At 43.7% G+C, this 17,259-nt stretch overlaps 2 protein-coding genes across 12 annotated transcripts in view; one reads left to right on the top strand and one right to left on the bottom strand.

Moving 5' to 3' along the window:
• The window catches only part of LOC115135140 (bifunctional heparan sulfate N-deacetylase/N-sulfotransferase 2-like), a 180,769-nt gene extending 176,725 nt beyond the window's left edge, over positions 1-4,044 (top strand). The window contains 8 exon segments of the mRNA XM_029669478.2: positions 264-392; positions 628-810; positions 1,003-1,099; positions 1,244-1,367; positions 1,660-1,834; positions 2,250-2,420; positions 2,611-2,823; positions 2,966-4,044. Coding sequence (XP_029525338.2) covers positions 264-392; positions 628-810; positions 1,003-1,099; positions 1,244-1,367; positions 1,660-1,834; positions 2,250-2,420; positions 2,611-2,823; positions 2,966-3,091 — 1,218 coding nt within the window. The 3' untranslated portion in view covers positions 3,092-4,044.
• A 737-nt stretch (positions 4,045-4,781) lies between these two features.
• Positions 4,782-17,259, bottom strand: part of camk2g2 (calcium/calmodulin-dependent protein kinase (CaM kinase) II gamma 2) — a 118,369-nt gene continuing 105,891 nt past the window's right edge. For all 11 annotated transcript variants that reach the window (XM_029669462.2, XM_029669463.2, XM_029669465.2 and 8 more), the window contains 4 exons: positions 10,855-10,930; positions 10,609-10,703; positions 9,477-9,726; positions 4,782-8,683 (listed from right to left, as the gene is read on the bottom strand). In XM_029669462.2, coding sequence (XP_029525322.1) covers positions 9,494-9,726; positions 10,609-10,703; positions 10,855-10,930 — 404 coding nt within the window. In that variant the 3' untranslated portion in view covers positions 4,782-8,683; positions 9,477-9,493. The remainder of the gene's footprint in view (positions 8,684-9,476; positions 9,727-10,608; positions 10,704-10,854; positions 10,931-17,259) is intronic.

The raw sequence follows: 17,259 nt of genomic DNA, 5'->3' as shown, positions 1-17,259 counted from the left end.
AAAAGTGAGATTTTCACTCCACAGCTATTTTGAACTTCAATTGAAGTCAAATGGTCCCTCCATCTCTCATTGACATCAATGACAAAGTGAAAATATGACTTAATCAGGAGTTAGGATTTGCCCCTCAGTGCTTAGTGAGCGCACTCAAGGGCTTAGCGTTTATACAAAGGTGCAAAGGCCCTATTCATTATTAAAGTGGCGAGAAGGAAGAGAAAGTAGATTATTTTGATGTATTTTTTACAGTTTCCCCTCTGTCTCTGCAGGTGTTACCCAGACAGACATGTGGCCTCTTCACTCACACTATCTTCTATAACGAGTACCCAGGAGGCTCCAAAGAGCTGGACAAGAGCATCAGGGGAGGAGAGCTGTTCCTCACCGTCCTCCTCAACCCTGTAAGTTCTAGTCCTCTCTGGAGATACTCTGCCTGTCATTACTGGAGCCTGCTACCCTCTTCAGGCCGCTGCTCTATATGACTGGAAGAATCTTAACTTGGAAAATGGAATTGTAACTTTAATTTTTGTGTAAATCATGCATCGGTGTCAATCTGTGCCACAAGTTGGGATTTAGCCTCGTATGCAGCTAAACAGTGAAAAGTCTCACTTCCCTCCTCTGACCCCCCCCCTCCAGATCAGCATCTTCATGACCCACCTGTCTAACTACGGGAATGACCGGCTGGGCCTGTACACCTTTGAGTCCCTGGTGAAGTTTGTTCAGTGTTGGACCAACCTGCGGCTGCAGACCCTGCCCCCCACGCAGCTGGCTGACAAATACTTCCAGATCTTCCCTGAGGAGAGGGACCCCCTCTGGCAGGTTAGGGAACTGCAATTATTATTACAGACATGGTAGTTAGTTACTGTTTCCTATTTTGGATATGTACTGTTTTCTTGAGATTGTTATAATAAAGTTTGGCCTATCAATTTATTTGACTTTGCAATGAAATGACTTACTGATGAGCTATATGTACTGGTGACCCTAACCTAACCCCTCTTTATTTGTCCTCAGAACCCATGTCAGGACAAGAGGCATAAAGACATCTGGTCGAAGGAAAAGACCTGTGATAGACTACCCAGGTTCTTGGTCGTAGGCCCACAGAAAACAGGTGAGACCCTGTTGCCAGCCATTCTCCTCCGACGTAACCTCTCTCGCTCTTCGCACACTCTTGGCCAGAATGTGTTGCACGGTGGCATTTGTGGTGGTGAGTTTCAGTCCAACCAAAAGTGTATATTTGTATGTGTAATTTCAGGCACCACAGCCCTGCACTCATTCCTGAGCCTCCACCCTGCCATCACCAGTAGCTTCCCCAGTCCTGTCACCTTTGAGGAGATCCAATTCTTTAGCGGGCCCAACTACGACAACGGCATTGACTGGTAAGACAACATTACTGCCCATTCTTTAAACACTATAATGAAGCCTGTAGTCACACCTCAACATTGCCTCTATGTAGTTCCTTCATGCTTACTTGTAGTTTAGTCTTCCTCCATATTGCTCTCTTATCTAGTCCTCTCATATCAGTGAGAACTTATAACAGTATGGTCTATTTGGTCCTAGGTGGAAAGCGACATGGAGCAGAAAGCCATTCAAAGTTATTGGGACTTTTTATGTCATAAGCTCTCCCCTGGCCCTCAGTAAACCAAACTGCTCTCCCCCTCCTCTCTTCAGGTACATGGACTTCTTCCCCTTCCCATCGAATGTCAGCACAGACTTCATGTTTGAGAAAAGTGCCAACTACTTTGACACAGAGGTAGCCCCTAAGAGAGCGGCGGCCCTGCTGTCCCGGGCCAAGATCCTGGCTGTGCTCATCAACCCAGTGGACCGCGCCTACTCCTGGTACCAGGTGGGTCGATCACACTACACAGATCAGGTTCACCAATGTTCAGGATCAGCTCTAACTACCTCAGCCATAATATGAACCATTAGGGTCATGAAATATAAACTGTTCCCAGACCATTTTGACCGTTAAGTGACCACACATGCTGAAGAAACTGCAGGATGTAGAGTCATCTGTTTTTATTTTAGCTTCACCTGTGAGGTTTATTTGCTTGTAGGCCATTATTGTAAATAAGAATTTGTTCTTAACTGACTTGCCTAGTTAAATCTAATAATTATTCTCATTATTTGCTTGTAGTTACTTTAACAAGCAAGGGAGGTCAAAGTTATCTTGTTACTTGATCCCTTTGAAGCCTGACCTCTGATAACCTTTGACTCATGATGGCTGACCTTTGACCTATCCCATGTGTGTGACCCTGCAGCACCAGCGGGCTCATCAGGACCCAATGGCCATCAACCACACATTCCAGGAGGTGGTGACAGCGGGGCCTGCCTCCCCCCGAGAGCTGATCATCCTGCAGAGACGCTGCCTTAAACCTGGGGCCTACGCCACCCACCTGGAGCGCTGGCTACACCACTACCAGCCCAGCCAGGTAACACTTTACTGGAAATACACATTCACATAAACAAACATACCATACGAGCACAGCTAGTTAATGAAAACTACAGGAGACGCCCCCAATCACCAATTCAGAATCATCCATTCAGTATTTTCCTTGCATCATCATGGCAGTACCACCTGTGTGAAGGCCAGAATGTGAGAGGTGTGATTCCTGTTTCCAGGTGCACATAGTGGACGGGTCCCAGCTGCGTTCCAACCCTGCCCTGGTCATGGAGGGCATCCAGAGGTTCCTGGGGGTCACACCCATCTTCAACTACACTCAGGCTCTGACATACGATGAAAGTAAAGGGTTCTGGTGCCAGCGGGTGGAAGGTGGACGACCCAAGTGTCTTGGCAAGAGTAAAGGCAGGAAATACCCTGACATGACCCCTGAGGTACAGTGAAGTCACACACACATTATCCCGTTGCCAGCGTGCCATGATGCATTGTGTTTCACTTTTGTCTAACATGTAATTATGTCTAAACAAGTGCCTCATACAGTCCTTACCTGACTGTTCTCTGCTGTGTGCATTACAGTCGCGTGCCTTCCTGACGGAGCATTACCGGGAGCACAACATGGAGCTGCTGAGGCTGCTGAACCGGCTGGGCCAGCCCCTGCCCGCCTGGCTAAGAGAGGAGCTGCAGAGCTCCAGCTGGAGCTGAGAGTGGAACCACAGTCTGGAATGGAGCACTGCCCCACCCGGCTTGGCCCGGGGGGAGAGGGCCCTGTTCACCCACACCCACACCAGTCACTACAGAGGGTGGATGAGGTGAGAGGGCGGGAGGACAGCCCCCTATCAGGACAATGGACTCCGAAACGCCACTGTAACAACCAAACCTCATGGGTGGAATAATGACCTCTAATAAGAGAGTTAATGAGTTGGACTGAAACACCTTGCAGTCGCACACATCGTCTTCATCCAGAAAGTAGAGGACTTGTCTAAGCCTGCAGACGGTTAGACTGATGCCAGGGTCTGGTAGACTGAGAGGGGGTGGGGGAGGTCTAATGTCACCCGACTATTTAACAGGAACTGAACTCACAGGATATCCTGTGGCCCTGTAGCGCATGAATGAGCTCGGAAACCTACGTGGTCACAAGATCACACACACACACTTCTCATTTCTTCAGAAGAATGATTGTAAAACGTTGTACATTTTAAATCTGTTGTATATTTTGGGCGGGGGGGAAATGTGACAGAATAGACATTGACTAAACGAGACAGCATACTGTAGTGCTCTGGACACAGGCGTGTGCCGTAGGATGGATGTGGGGTATTAATCACATGCCACAGCACCTCCAGACTCTCTGTGCATTCCACTACCCCAGAGCTGAGGCCATTCTGACAAACAAACTAAAGGCCACAGTCGACAGAGAAACCACACACTTTAACATGCACTTTCCCCAACTCTCACATAGGTACCCAGCCAGTTTAGAGCTGCGTAGAGAGAGGAGGATGAGCTAGAGGGAGATGGAAAAAGAGAGGGTCTATGTCTCTCTGCCTGTGACTGTCCGTCTTAACAGGAGCTGCTGTCTTTTTTTGTTTTGTTTATTTTGTAAAAACTACAAAACAAAGACCAACGCTGTATCATCTCTAATAAACTCAGAGAGGTTGGAATGGATTGTTTATTTATTTATTTATTTTACCCACAGCTTCTGCATGTCTGTCAATGCAGGAGCCACTGTCTTTTACCCATCTGATGCGGTCTACAGAAGACTGGAATGGAAACGGCAGTACCTCCAGTGTTTGACGGACAGGAGACTAGAGGTACATATTATAGTCTGCAGTACAGTAATTCTACTCTTCGGGAAGGCATCTTTTCAATGTATTATTCCACAGGATCTATCATTTATGTAAGTGATGAAGTCAGAGACGCTGGTGTTTGGCTCGGGCCGGCAAACCGTGCCAATATATCCTCCAAACACCGGCTTCGAGGGCATTAATCATTAATTATCACTAAACTATGTCGCATGACGAATCTGTGTGAAACCTGTTAAATGGGCAGATCATGTTCATTATTCACGGTCCAGTGTTAACAAGGGACTTGACCACAATCTCCAAAGTCCCTTAGCTGGATAGACTCCAGTAGCAGTGCGTGGGTAAAATCACTGGGGAAGCCAAGCCCCCCTCCCCCCACAAAAAATAAGCCATATTGCAATGTGTTACCTTACTCTGCATTGGTTTGACACAGACAAGATACATTTCTATCCTGGATGGATGGACTAGCACACACTTACTTACATGAAAATGACAAAACTGACCACTTATGTTGAAATGTAATTTTAATGAAATACTTCTCAGATTGTTTCCATAATAACAAAGCTATGATGATCTAGTAACATTCAAACAAACACTTGTTCGTTTAAGTCATGGTTTTATTTATTATATGGTCATGCAAAAATCCAGCATCCAAATGAAAACGGAGTATAGTCATATGTATCCTTACTATATGATTACAATGAAGTAAATATACCTTTTTTATTTTATTTTTTGTACTTTTTTTTAAACGTGATATCACTTCATTTCAATATTTGAGACGGAGACATTTTCATTGACCTTGAGGATGCAAGTAACATATAGATTTCCATTTTTTTAATCAAGTAAACACAGACAGTGAAAAATATTACCAGAAAGTAGACATGCATATTTCTTTCTCTTGTAAAACTGCATATATAGTTGTTAAAGTGTGTGGCTTTTAATGTATTTTTCAGTATTTGTTTTTGTAAGTATATCAAGGCCCTCTTCCTGTCCTGTTAGCTAGTTAGGTAGGCTATAGTATAATCCAAGGTTAACTATCCTTCCCTCAATAACTATTTCTCTCCTCTTCTTCCCTTTGATTTATTTTGAAGAGTTGAAGTAAACCGCATAGTAGTTCTCATTCCCATGGCTGTGTGAACACCGACGCAATGAATGGAAGCATCAGGCCCAGTGGGAGAGAGAGAGGCCAGTGCCCACAGCACAAAGTCAGGAAAAACTATTTGAGCCAGAAAAACATCACACAGTTCAGTACTGTATACATTGCATTATGGTGCAAAAGGGAAACAGTTTCATGGCAGATATGTCACAATGCGCAGTAGGGTGGGCGGGGCCAGTTATGACCATGATATGAACACCGAGCACAGGTTTTGTTTTAACGTGTTTCATTCAACATGTTTTGATATAATTTTCTATGACCAAGAGTCTCATCGGTATGTTGTTGTCTTTTCGGTGCCCGGCCTTCCACAGGTTCAATGGAACGCCAGTACTATGGAGCTGCTTAGCACAGAAATGAAGGGGTTAACAGCAAGCTTCACCCCTCTGGCGGTACAAAGTCACAAGTTGCTACAACACAGTGAAAAACAGTGTTCCAATGTTTTACCATTATCACAAAGATGTTTTTAAAGGGAGATTGTCTTTAGTGTGTATTTTTGTGTGTGTCTCTCATAACAAACAAATAAACGCAACAATTTCAAAGATTTTGCTGAGTTACAGTTCATATACATAAATTAGGCTCTAATCACATGACCGGGCAGGGGCACAGCCATGGGTGGGCCTGGGAGGAGAGCATAGGCCCACCCACTGGGAGCCAGGCCCAGCCAATCAGTGTTCTTTCCCCACAAAAAGGCTTTATTACAGACAAAAATACTCCTCAGAAGCACCCTCCCTCCCGTTAATGGTAAAACATAGGAACACTCCTCAGCAGCAGCCCCCTCGATCCCTTAGGTGAAGAAGCAGGATGAGGAGGGCTGGCGTGGTTACAAGTGTTCTGCGGTTGTGAGGCCGGTTGGACATACTACCCAATTCTCTAAAATGTTATGCTAGAGAAATGAACATGACATTTTCTGGCAACAGCTCTGGTGGACATTCCTGCAGTCAGCATGCCAATTGCATGTTCCCTCAACATTGTGTTATGTGACAAAACTGCAGATTTTAGAGTGACCTTTTATTGTCCACAGCACAGGGAGCACCAGCTTCTTCATATGCCACACCTGTCAGGCGGATGTATTATCTTGGCAAAGGAGAAATGCTCATTAAGAGGGATGTAAACAAATTTGTCCTCAACATTTGAGATATTTAAGCTTTTTGTGAGTATGGAACATTTCTGGGATCTTTATTTCAGCTCATGAAACATGGGACCAGCACTTTACATGTTGTGTTTATATTTTTGTTCAGTGTATATATATATTCAAATATAATTTGCATTGGGAGTGCACTGTGTGTGTGTTGATTCCACATATGTGTATTGTGGGAATTGGGTTGGACAGGGGAGGCTTGGGTGTGATTGGCCAGCTGCCTGAGCCCCAACCCCCACCTCAACTGCCTCCCCATATTTCCAGCTCCAATCTCAAAAAGAAATGGATTATTCATAATAATACCAACAGTACAAACACTAACATCTAGAACAGTTACAACTGAAACCGGGATAAAGGGACCAATCCATGGATTGCCTTAAGCGTGGCCCCCAGATCCACCTCCCGGCCCTTCCCCAGCCAGCTGTTCGACATGCCACCACCAGCCACTGGCCAACTCAACACCCCACTTTACAGCGTTTTCATTTTCACATGCTTTTAGTGCCAATGACTTTACAGAGAGGTATGGCAAGCGAAGACGGACAATATACAATGTTCCAGAACAGGACAGGGACCAGAACAAGAGAGACAGGCAAAGGGTGATATCACACTGAGTGGCGCTAATAGAAAGCTGATTAGCAGGGTCACTAACTACAGAAACACAGGTAGAGACCCCAGGAGTAAGTGAGCTTAACCTGAAGTTGCAGAAACGTTCATCCGGGGAGTGAACAGAACAGCATTGAGTCTCAAGTTTGTGCCAAACAGTACCGGCCATTTTAGATTTTATTACATTTTTCCATATTTCTCCCCAAAAATGTTTTATCAAACATGTTAAAGTCAGAGTAGAAAACAATAGGAAGGAGAAGAGTACGAGCTTTCAGAGTTTGTGGTTTGGGGTCTCCGTCAGAATAGTAGCAGTAGGCTTGATTGTGCCATGTGCCCTCTAGTGGCCCAAGGAAGAAGGCAAACTCGGCACACTGAACCAATAGTAGTGTTCTGCAACTTCAGGTTGTGCTGGTCAGGAGAATGTGGCCTGTTGCTGGAGGAGCTAGCTGGTCTACATACCCAAAGGGCACAGCACAGTGAGCTTGATTTTGGGCCTTGTGTGAGCATGCATGTGTGCATATACACTGGGGATCTCAAAGCGCAAACGAGCTTGAAAAGGGAGCTATAGGGACATGAGAACACATCTTCACTCTCACACACGCATCCAAACCCTGAAAGTAAAGTCTTTCTCCTTATAAATATGAATGTATACATTACTATATTAAATAAAGTCCCCATTAAAAAAAATCTTCACACACAAAATACTTTCAAATACAGCATCATTCAGGGGATAAAAATGAAGAGGTCCACAATAACACATCAGAATACTAAAAAACAGAGTCCCTTCTGCAACGCACCCGACCCATAAAAAGATAACATCTACATTAAAACAATGTCTAAAATGTTGATATTACTGTAAGTAACAATTTAGAGCTTGGTTCAATTCGTATCGCGGAAGTTCAGCACGCGTTTGAAATTTAAAGGCAATGTGCTCACGTTCATGGAGACTGCATTCAGGGCAAACGCTGCATCGGTCAGCTCAATCATAAAAATGACCTTTATATTTCAATCGCGCCATAGCGCTGAACCTGCGATACGGATTGAATCAAGCTTTTTGTTTTTCAGAAATGTTCCCTTCTAGCATTTGTTTGCATCCAACAACAGAAATAATTAGATATGTTAACTGTGAAACAAACAAAACAAAAAAACAACCTCCACAAAAATTAGGGTGTTCTCCTTTTTCTATTTTTTTTTATAGAAAATTCACATTTATTTTCTTTAATCATTACTACCATACCTGCTGAATAAATGTGAAGGTTTTTTGATAATTTATTTGACATATGTTAATACTTTAAACACCTTTCAAAACTGCAAAAAAATATGGATCCATGGAAAAGGACAAGACAGCGCCCCCCTGTGGGCGTCAGAAGCATGCACCGTCCGGAGGGCAGGGCTTCAGCTACAGCCGGCCCCCAACATATAGCTAGGGTTGGACTGGATTGGTGGTGGTGGTGTTGTCAGTCGGTCGGCTTTAAAATATTTTATTTTGTTATATTTTCCCCTTAGATTTTAAACTTCCAAGCGATCTCTTCTGGCAGGGCTCTTGGCGCCAATCCGACCACTGAGAAAATGCTCCAATCGGCTTCAGAATTCAGGCAAAGCTGAGAGAAAGGGAGAGAGTGGTAGGAAGGGCACAGGACAGCCTGTCAAGAGTGTGTACATCTCCAAACTACTCCTGAGTTTACATAACTTTATACACTGAGTATACAAAACATTATGAACACCTGCTCTTTCCACTACAGACTGACCAGGTGAAAGCTGTGATCCCTTATTGATGTCACTTGTTAAATCCACTTCAATCAGTGTAGTTGAAGGGGAGGAGACGGGTTAAAGAAGGATTTTGAGACATGGATTATGTATGTGTGCCATTCAGATGGTGAATGGGCAAGACAAAATATTTAAGTGCCTTTGAATGGAGTATGGTAGTAGGTGGCAGGCGCACCAGTCTGTGTCAAGAACTGCAATGTTGCTGGGTTTTTCATGCTCAACAGTTTCCCGTGTATATCAAGAATATATCACCACCCAAAGGTCATCCAGCCAACTTGATACAACTGTGGGAAGTATTGGAGTCAACATGGGCCAGCATCCCTGGGGAATGCTTTCGACACCTTGGACGGAGGCGGGCAACTCAATATTACTTAGTATATACAGCACTTAGACCTCTTTGCAACAGGTGGCACATAAGATCACACACAGTGCCTCGGAAAGTATTCAGACCCCTTGACTTTATTAATACATTTTAGAATAAGGCCGGAACAAAATGTGGAAAAAGTCAAGGTTGTCTGAATACTTTCAAAAGGCACTGTTCATCAACACAAATATATGTACAGTATCAGCACGTGTGTGAGGGAGAGCACAGACAGGCCCTAGAATAAAGCTCTCTGCAGTCAGCACCTGTGTCTGATAAAGGTTCACTGGAGAGGTGCGGCAGGCGCTCCTGAACAGTGGAAATGCACGTTGAGCCACTTGGCATCGCGGCGGTGCCACACGCGGGTCTCCTCTGACTGGCAGGAGCGCGGGCGCCCCTGGCTGTCGATGTACTGGGTCAGGCGGATGTAGGCGATGCAGGCCGCGTCCTCCCCAATCAGGTGCACATGGGGGTTCAGGATGGTGGTGTGGACCGGCTTGCTGTTCTTACTCAACACTACATGGGAGACGGACACACAGTCATCAACTTACATGAGTTGGTGTTTAAATGGACTTCATCCTTGATTAGATTCAAATAGAGAAAGACCTACCAGACCTTTAGTGTAAAATAGTGTGCTCAGTGATTTGGTAAAGACATTTTAAAAAATACCACAATGAACACATTAACAGGGTAGTTCCACGAATAGTGTCTTTTAAGTCTCATATTGTTTACATTTTTATGAAACACTCAATTCGACACTCAAACCATGTAAAAATTCCAATAGCAGTGTGTTTTCATTCAAATAAGATTTGCTTTCTCTTAGTCCAAATCTAGGAAGATTTTAACCCACTTAATGCCACGATTTTGTAAGGCCCTAATCATTAGAGATTAATTTACATTTGGCCCTCAGGTGTAAGGTCAACCTTGTAACAAACTGAACTCTCGTTTTAATATGGTAAAACTATCCCTTTAATATATTTTGTTTTTTTACAGTTGATCTGGTTCTACTCTTTTTGGCCATTTTCTGGTCTTTGTATTGGAAAACTGAGCACGTAGATCATACCACGCCAACTGTGTTACCCATCGATGGATAGATAGGCTAGACATTTTTTAACAAGTAAAAATCCCCCCTCCGTGCTGCCCCCAACAAGCTTACATTCCCCATCACAAGGGGAGATTAACCTGATTGAAGGTAACATCTATAACCCTGTCACTTTAGTGGGCACTTTTGTAGTCTTTTTCTTACCTCTTGAGATGGTAAGACATGTTTTATGAAGTTGAACATGTGCTCTATATGACAAAACAAGGTGAAAGTCATTTTTGACCAAATTACACTTCCCAAAAGGCACCATTTGTGGAATGACCATGACTAGTTCCCTGTTAATAAGAGATGCTTACAGTTCTCAAAGTAGAACTTGTGGAAGTCCATGCCCTCCACCAGGTTTCCCAAAGCCTCAGGTTCAAACGAGGTTAGTCCGGGGTCACAGATTCTCCTGGAGGGGAAATCAGATACATCATCAACATCTTACGTACCGTACCACATGAACAGGGCCTACTCTAGTAACGACCAGGGACATCAGCAGGGTTAGGGTTATTCAGTTCTAAACCAGGAGGCACACACACAATCTATGTATGTAAACTCACGTGTAAGCCTCGAAGTCTCCGTTGTTGATGGCCTCAATCAGCTGCTCAGTAATCTTGATGATCTCCTGTTTGCGAGCTGAAATCCGGTGAACGATAGATAGAAAGAAAGATGGCCAGATGGAATTAGAGAGACCCTAAAAGTACTCCAGTCAGAAATACTTGAAGATCAGCATGCAGAACCCCTCACACCCATGCTTCACCTAGCTCACTAGCCCTTTCCTGTATGGCACTGATTGCAGAGACTGCACTCACAATGCCATCAAAGCCTATTGTTGTTTGGTTGTACAAAGACACAGCAGCACTACTGGGGACCACCAATCTCATAAAAACCACTCTAAGAGGCTGCAACTCAGCTGCAGTCTAGCTCCCTCCCTTTCCATTCGAATACTCTGCCCTACCCAAAGCACCTGGCAATGTTTGAGTTTTTGAACAGTTTCACTTCCCTAAATCTCAAGTGCATGGAAACAGTTTCTAATTCTCCTAGGTAACTTCAGATGTGTTGATATTTTTGTTCTATAATTCCTGGTCTAAACCTCAACTATGTCTACAACTCCATCCTCAACACTCATCAGACAAGTGACACACAAACCAACTGGGCTCACTGAAATGTCATCTGGGAGGGTGACACACAGATAGCCCACTACGCCAGACAGCCTACCAGCAGAGTCGAGAAATTCCACACAGCACACAATCCAGCTTATATATATATATACACAGTACCAGTCAAAAGTTTGGACACACATACTCATATCTGAGATTCTTCAAAGTAGCCACCCGTTGCCTTGATGACAGCGTTGCACACTCTTGGCATTCTCTCAACCAGCTTCATAAGGAATGCTTTTCCAACAGTCTTGAAGGAGTTCCCACATATGCTGAGCACTTGTTGGCTGCTTTTCCTTGACACTGCGGTCCAAATCATCTCCATTGGGTTGAGGTCAGATGATTGTGGAGGCCATGTCATCTGATGCAGCACTCCATAACTCTCATTCTTGGTCAAATAGCCCTTACACAGCCTGGAGGTGTGTTGGGTCATTGTCCTGTTGAAAAACAAATGATAGTCCCACTAAGCGCAAACCAGATGGGATGGCGTATTGCGGCAGAATGCTGTGGTAGCCATGCTGGTTAAGTGTGCCTTGAATTCTAAATAAATCACTGACAGTCACCAGCAAAGCACCCCCACACCATCAAACCTCCTCCTCCATGCTTCACGGTGGGAACCACACATTCGGAGATCATCCATTCACCTACTCTGTGTCTCACAAAGACACGGCGGTTGGAACCAAAAATCTCAAATTTGGACTCATCAGACCAAAGGACAGATTTCCACCGGTCTAATGTCCATTGCTCGTGTTTCCTGGCCCAAGCAAGTCTCTTCTTCTTATTAGTGTCCTTTAGTAATGGCTTCTTTGCAGCAATTCAACCATGAAGGCCTGATTTCATGCAGTCTCCTCTGAACAGTTGATGTTGAGATGTCTGTTACTTGAACTAATTTATTTGGGCTGCATTCTGAGGTGCAGTTAACTCTAATAAACTTATCCTCTGCAGCAGAGGTAACTCTGGGTCCCTTTCCTGTGGTGGTCCTCATGGGAACCAGTTTCATCATAGCGCTTGATAGTTTTTGCGACTACATTGACATTTTTCTGATTGACTGACCTTCATGTTTTAAAGTAATGATGGACTGTCGTTTCTCTTTGCTGATTTGAGCTGTTCTTGCCATAATATGGTCTTGGTCTTTTACCAAATAGGGCTATCTTCTGTATACCACCCCTACCTTGTCACAACACAACTGATTGGCTCAAATGGTTCAAATTAACTGCCTTGTTAAAATGTACTTTTAACAAGGCACACCTGTTAATTGAAATGCATTCCAGGTGAGTACTATCAACCTCATGAAGCTGGTTGAGAGAATGCCAAAGATGTTATCAAAGCAAAGGGTGGCTACTTTTGAAGAATATCAAATATAAAATATATTCTGATTGATATATATTCTGAACACTTTTTTGGTTACTACATGATTCCATATGTGTTATTTCATAGTTTTAATATCTTCACTATTATTCTACAATGCATAAAATAGTAAAAAATTAAGAAAAACCCTGGAATGGTACCATATATATATAAAAAAATGCGAGCACACCTCTGTTCATATTCCCACAGGAATTATGAACTGGCAAAAAGCAACTCAAGCCTGGCTTTACAGAAGCTGCCCCAGGGCTGTCTAACTTACTCAGCTGCACGTTGCTGCCCCCTGGGGCCACGGAGGGTGGCGCAGGCAGAGCTTGCTCTAAGTCAGGACAGGAGCTATGACCTGAACTTTTCCAATTAGCAAAAGTGTGCTTAGCATCGTCATGCAGTGGGGCAGCTGGAAGACAACATGACAACAGCAACAAAATGGCAACCATTTAAGCGATCAAATCAGACAAAAAAACACAAAAAAACTGATAGGACAAGAAGACCCGTTTTCTCAAACTGGAATAATGTGCACACAAATGGCAGTTGTTACATAGTCTGTATAAGTTAACATATAACTTCACACAGGTCTGAGAGGAGCACAATGCCCATATGCAATTGAGTTATATAAAGAATATGTTACATAGAAACCAAACTTAGAAGGACATCCACACACTAATAACTTAGATATACCAATGGGCATAGCGTCACACAGACAGCAGAAGATGAAGACACTGTGGCCTCGTGGCCAGCAGGGGGCAGCAGTCAAGCACTAAACCCAGTTACAGGCCACCACTGAGGAGGATACTGCCTGAGTGAGGAAGTAGGAGAGTACAGACAGACAGAGACACCTCAGGGACAGGGGTGGCTGTTTAGTGAGCAGATGACAGAGCAGGCCAGTCTAGGGGTGGATCTCAAAAGTCTACAATGCCTTCATCTCTTCAGAGACCTGATGAGAGATTTGCTGCTGTCTGACCAGCAGCAAAAGGAGAGAATGCCTTTAGGCTTATTGAAATCCAGCCTGTGTCTAGTCCAGCTTGTTGTCTGTCTACGGTCTGCTCAGCTGTCAGGCTGGGTGTCTGTGTCAGGGCCATGGGGAGAGATAAATCAATTAAAAGGCCAGTGAGCCTCAGAAGGTCAGCATTATTTATTCTCTCTGTCAGAGAAAGGAGGGGAAGAGAAAGGGACGAAGGCGTAATGTGGGGAGAGGAACGGAGAGAGATGCAGAAGCTACATGCAGGACACTGGGTCCCAGATTCAGGTTTTCACTTCAGTGAGTAGGGAAAGCCAACAGTGAACGCATGTCTGTGCAAAACAGTGTATATACACAGCAAGTGAGCACAGCATGGTAACGTTTTTGTCCTAGCAATGTGGATACGGGACATGCTTTTGGCAAGGTCTGAGAGGGACTGGAACAGGCTGAGTGATAGATGGGACAGCTGAGTAGCGTCAGTCTGATGAGCTGACACAGAGCTAAGCAGGAGAGATGTGAGACACACATTTTAAAATGTCACACACTGAGACGCAGGAGTAGCACTCACTCCCATCACTCAGCAGCAATCTGGAAACTTTTAATGGTGAAATATTTTTTGTATTACATTTTTTGGATCCCTAAATCACTGTCCGTGTCAGAATACTTGCGTTCTAAATAGTAGGAATTTTGGATATGCGAAAAAAGACAGTTTTGTAGTATGTGAATTTAAAAAAATATATATATATATATGCTTTAAATGCCAGGATTTCACACATATTTCCAAATGGCCAGAATCTACGCAATTGTGCATTAGATTATGCATTCATTAGGATGAGCCTAGTATGCTGACATTTGTTGCATTTGTTTTTACTAAAACAGTATGTTCTAAATAGTATGTACTATTAGTACACAGGATGCAGTTTAAATTGGTAGTAAGCAAGCCAGATTTCGGACTCGGCCATTGGCTAATGACTGTCTAAACTAATATTGTCTTAGTATGCATTTGTCTGAAATACTTTGATAAAAATGATTAGTGATTGTAATCATTTGTTCATTTTTTTGGGGTGGGCAAGTGATATTAATGTGCACAAACAAACAGAAGATCCTGCAGGGACCTTGTACAGTGTTGTCCCATTCGAGACAGTCTTCAGCTGGATACAATCCGTATTGCCGAAGTTCTAGCACTGTAGCGTGCTTGAAATGTAAAGGCTATTTCTGATTGAGCCGACATATGCAGCGTTTACCGTGAATGCAGTCTCCGCTAAAGTGGGAACATTGCCTTTAAATATCAATCGGGCTACAACACGGAACTACAGCACTACGGATTGAATCTAGACCCTAATATTAATGGAGGAACAGTATTATGGGGACAGTCTTAGGGGGATAGTATTATGGGGACAGACAGCTTCAGGGGAACAATATTATGGGGACAATATAAATGAGTTCATAGGGGGAAAGGACACAAAGGTCAGAGTTGAGAGGAGAGGGGTGGTACTGCTGCTGACTTACAGGCGGGTGGGCAGTGAGGGGGCTGAGCCTGGGTCTGTTCCTCACTGGCACTGCACTGGCTGACCATTGCACTGTCCACGCTAGACCCGCACGCAGACACTGCCCCCCCCGCAACACACACACGCCAGAGAGAGACAGGAGGATCAGACACAGTTCTGTACACTCTACTATTTTACCAAGAGAAAACAGTACACCCCCAACCTGACCATACACTAGCAAAACCCGCCACACGTTATATATCCCACCACCTCCGCACACAGAGACACACAGGGAGGGGTGTGTGAGTCTCCATCACAACTAGCCAGAGAAACATACACGCACCTCACAAATCAGAAGACACCACAGTGTTACATGTTCAATATCTGACACAACGTAAACCCCCTATTTTACATTCCAGCTGTGCCGATCTCCTCGGAGGAGAGTGTGTGTAGCCACTTGGCCAGCACTCCGTATCTATGTCCCAATCGCAGCTCTTCACAGCACTCTTTTTGAGACGACATCGTTGCTGAGAGCCACAGAGACGCATACTGTCATACAGCTCCACTGTGGAGGAGACAAGAGGGTTCCAATCTGTCACTCCAACTTTCTGCCAATGCTTCTCTTTTCTCTCCTACAACATACTGTAAACTGCAGTGCCTTCAGAATGTATTCACACCCCTTAACTTTTTCCACATTTTGTTGTGTTACAAAGTGGGATGTAGTAAAGTAAGGATTTAATTGTCATCTTTTTGTCAATGATCTACATAAAATACTCTGTAGTGTCAAAGAGGAATAAAAATTCTAACATTGGTAAAGAAAACAAGAAAAACATGAAAAATCAATCGCCCGAGTCAATACATGTTAGAATCACTGTAGAACAAAAATAAGTTGATGCTGGCTTATAAATAATGCCTGAGCAGCCTTTGTGCAAACAAACTCACAGAAGTAATCAAAGCACTCTCATGTAGTGGGAAAATGAAAAGGCCTTTAGTGTATTACGGCTTATGCGTGGCGAGAATTTTAAAAAACACAATGCAACATCACAAAATAAATGCAATATCATAAAAGTAAAAAACTGTGTACACATGAGCTCGTTACCAAATGTTCGTAAGAATGGAGAACAAAAAAATGAATAAACCCCAAACCAATTGACTTTGGGACCCCCCGGAACCAAGAGGCAGCCACGGTTAAGGAACATCATGAAACCTAAATGGAGCATCATTGAAAGTGATCCTGCTCTGTGTGATGTGTTCACTGAACTCTCAGCATTCTCTTACAGGATAAGTTGGTGCGCAGCGACCTCATCCTAGTAACTAAGCCAAGTTAGCTCCCCAAGCCCACAGGCAACTTCCCATGTGGTAAGTGCAATCACTGCCATCACACTGTAAAAATAAATATGTTCGGGGACCCTTGTGGACTAGAACCTATAAAGTGCAATCGTTTGTCAACAGCAAAACGACCTATGTGGTATACAGGCTGGAGTGGCCATGTGGACGCTTTTACATAGGATGTACTAAGAGAAGGCTCAAGGACAGGGTGTCTGAATATGCATATGCTATAAGGACTGCTAACAACATATCATATGGCTAAACATTACAGACAGGTTGGCCATGGCAGCCCAAACTCTCTTAAAGCCATGGCCATTGAAGTGGTTCCCAGTTCTAGCTAAATGTTCTGGATCTTTAAACTAAGGGTCACTGTATTGCCAGGTCTAAATGAGGGAATTGATTATTCACCCTTCCTGTAAGAGATATATGGTTTACAAAATGTTTTTTGTGGGAGAAAAAAAATTGTTCTCCATTCTTAAATTTGTTAACATGAGCTCATGTGTACACAGTTTGTTTTTTCCTTTTATGATATTGCACTTATTTCGTTGTGTTTCATTTGCATTATTCCATGTTTATTTTGTGTATCTTTGTATCTTAAATGTGTTCCCTTCCTCAAGCTTTTGGTATGGTAATGATTTGAATCACTTCCTGTGAGAGCTGGGATAT

This window comes from Oncorhynchus nerka, linkage group LG10 (genome assembly GCF_034236695.1).
Source record: "Oncorhynchus nerka isolate Pitt River linkage group LG10, Oner_Uvic_2.0, whole genome shotgun sequence".
Lineage (NCBI taxonomy): Eukaryota > Metazoa > Chordata > Actinopteri > Salmoniformes > Salmonidae > Oncorhynchus > Oncorhynchus nerka.
Note: the sequence above shows the minus strand (reverse complement) of the source record. Positions and strands in the feature narration are given on the sequence as shown.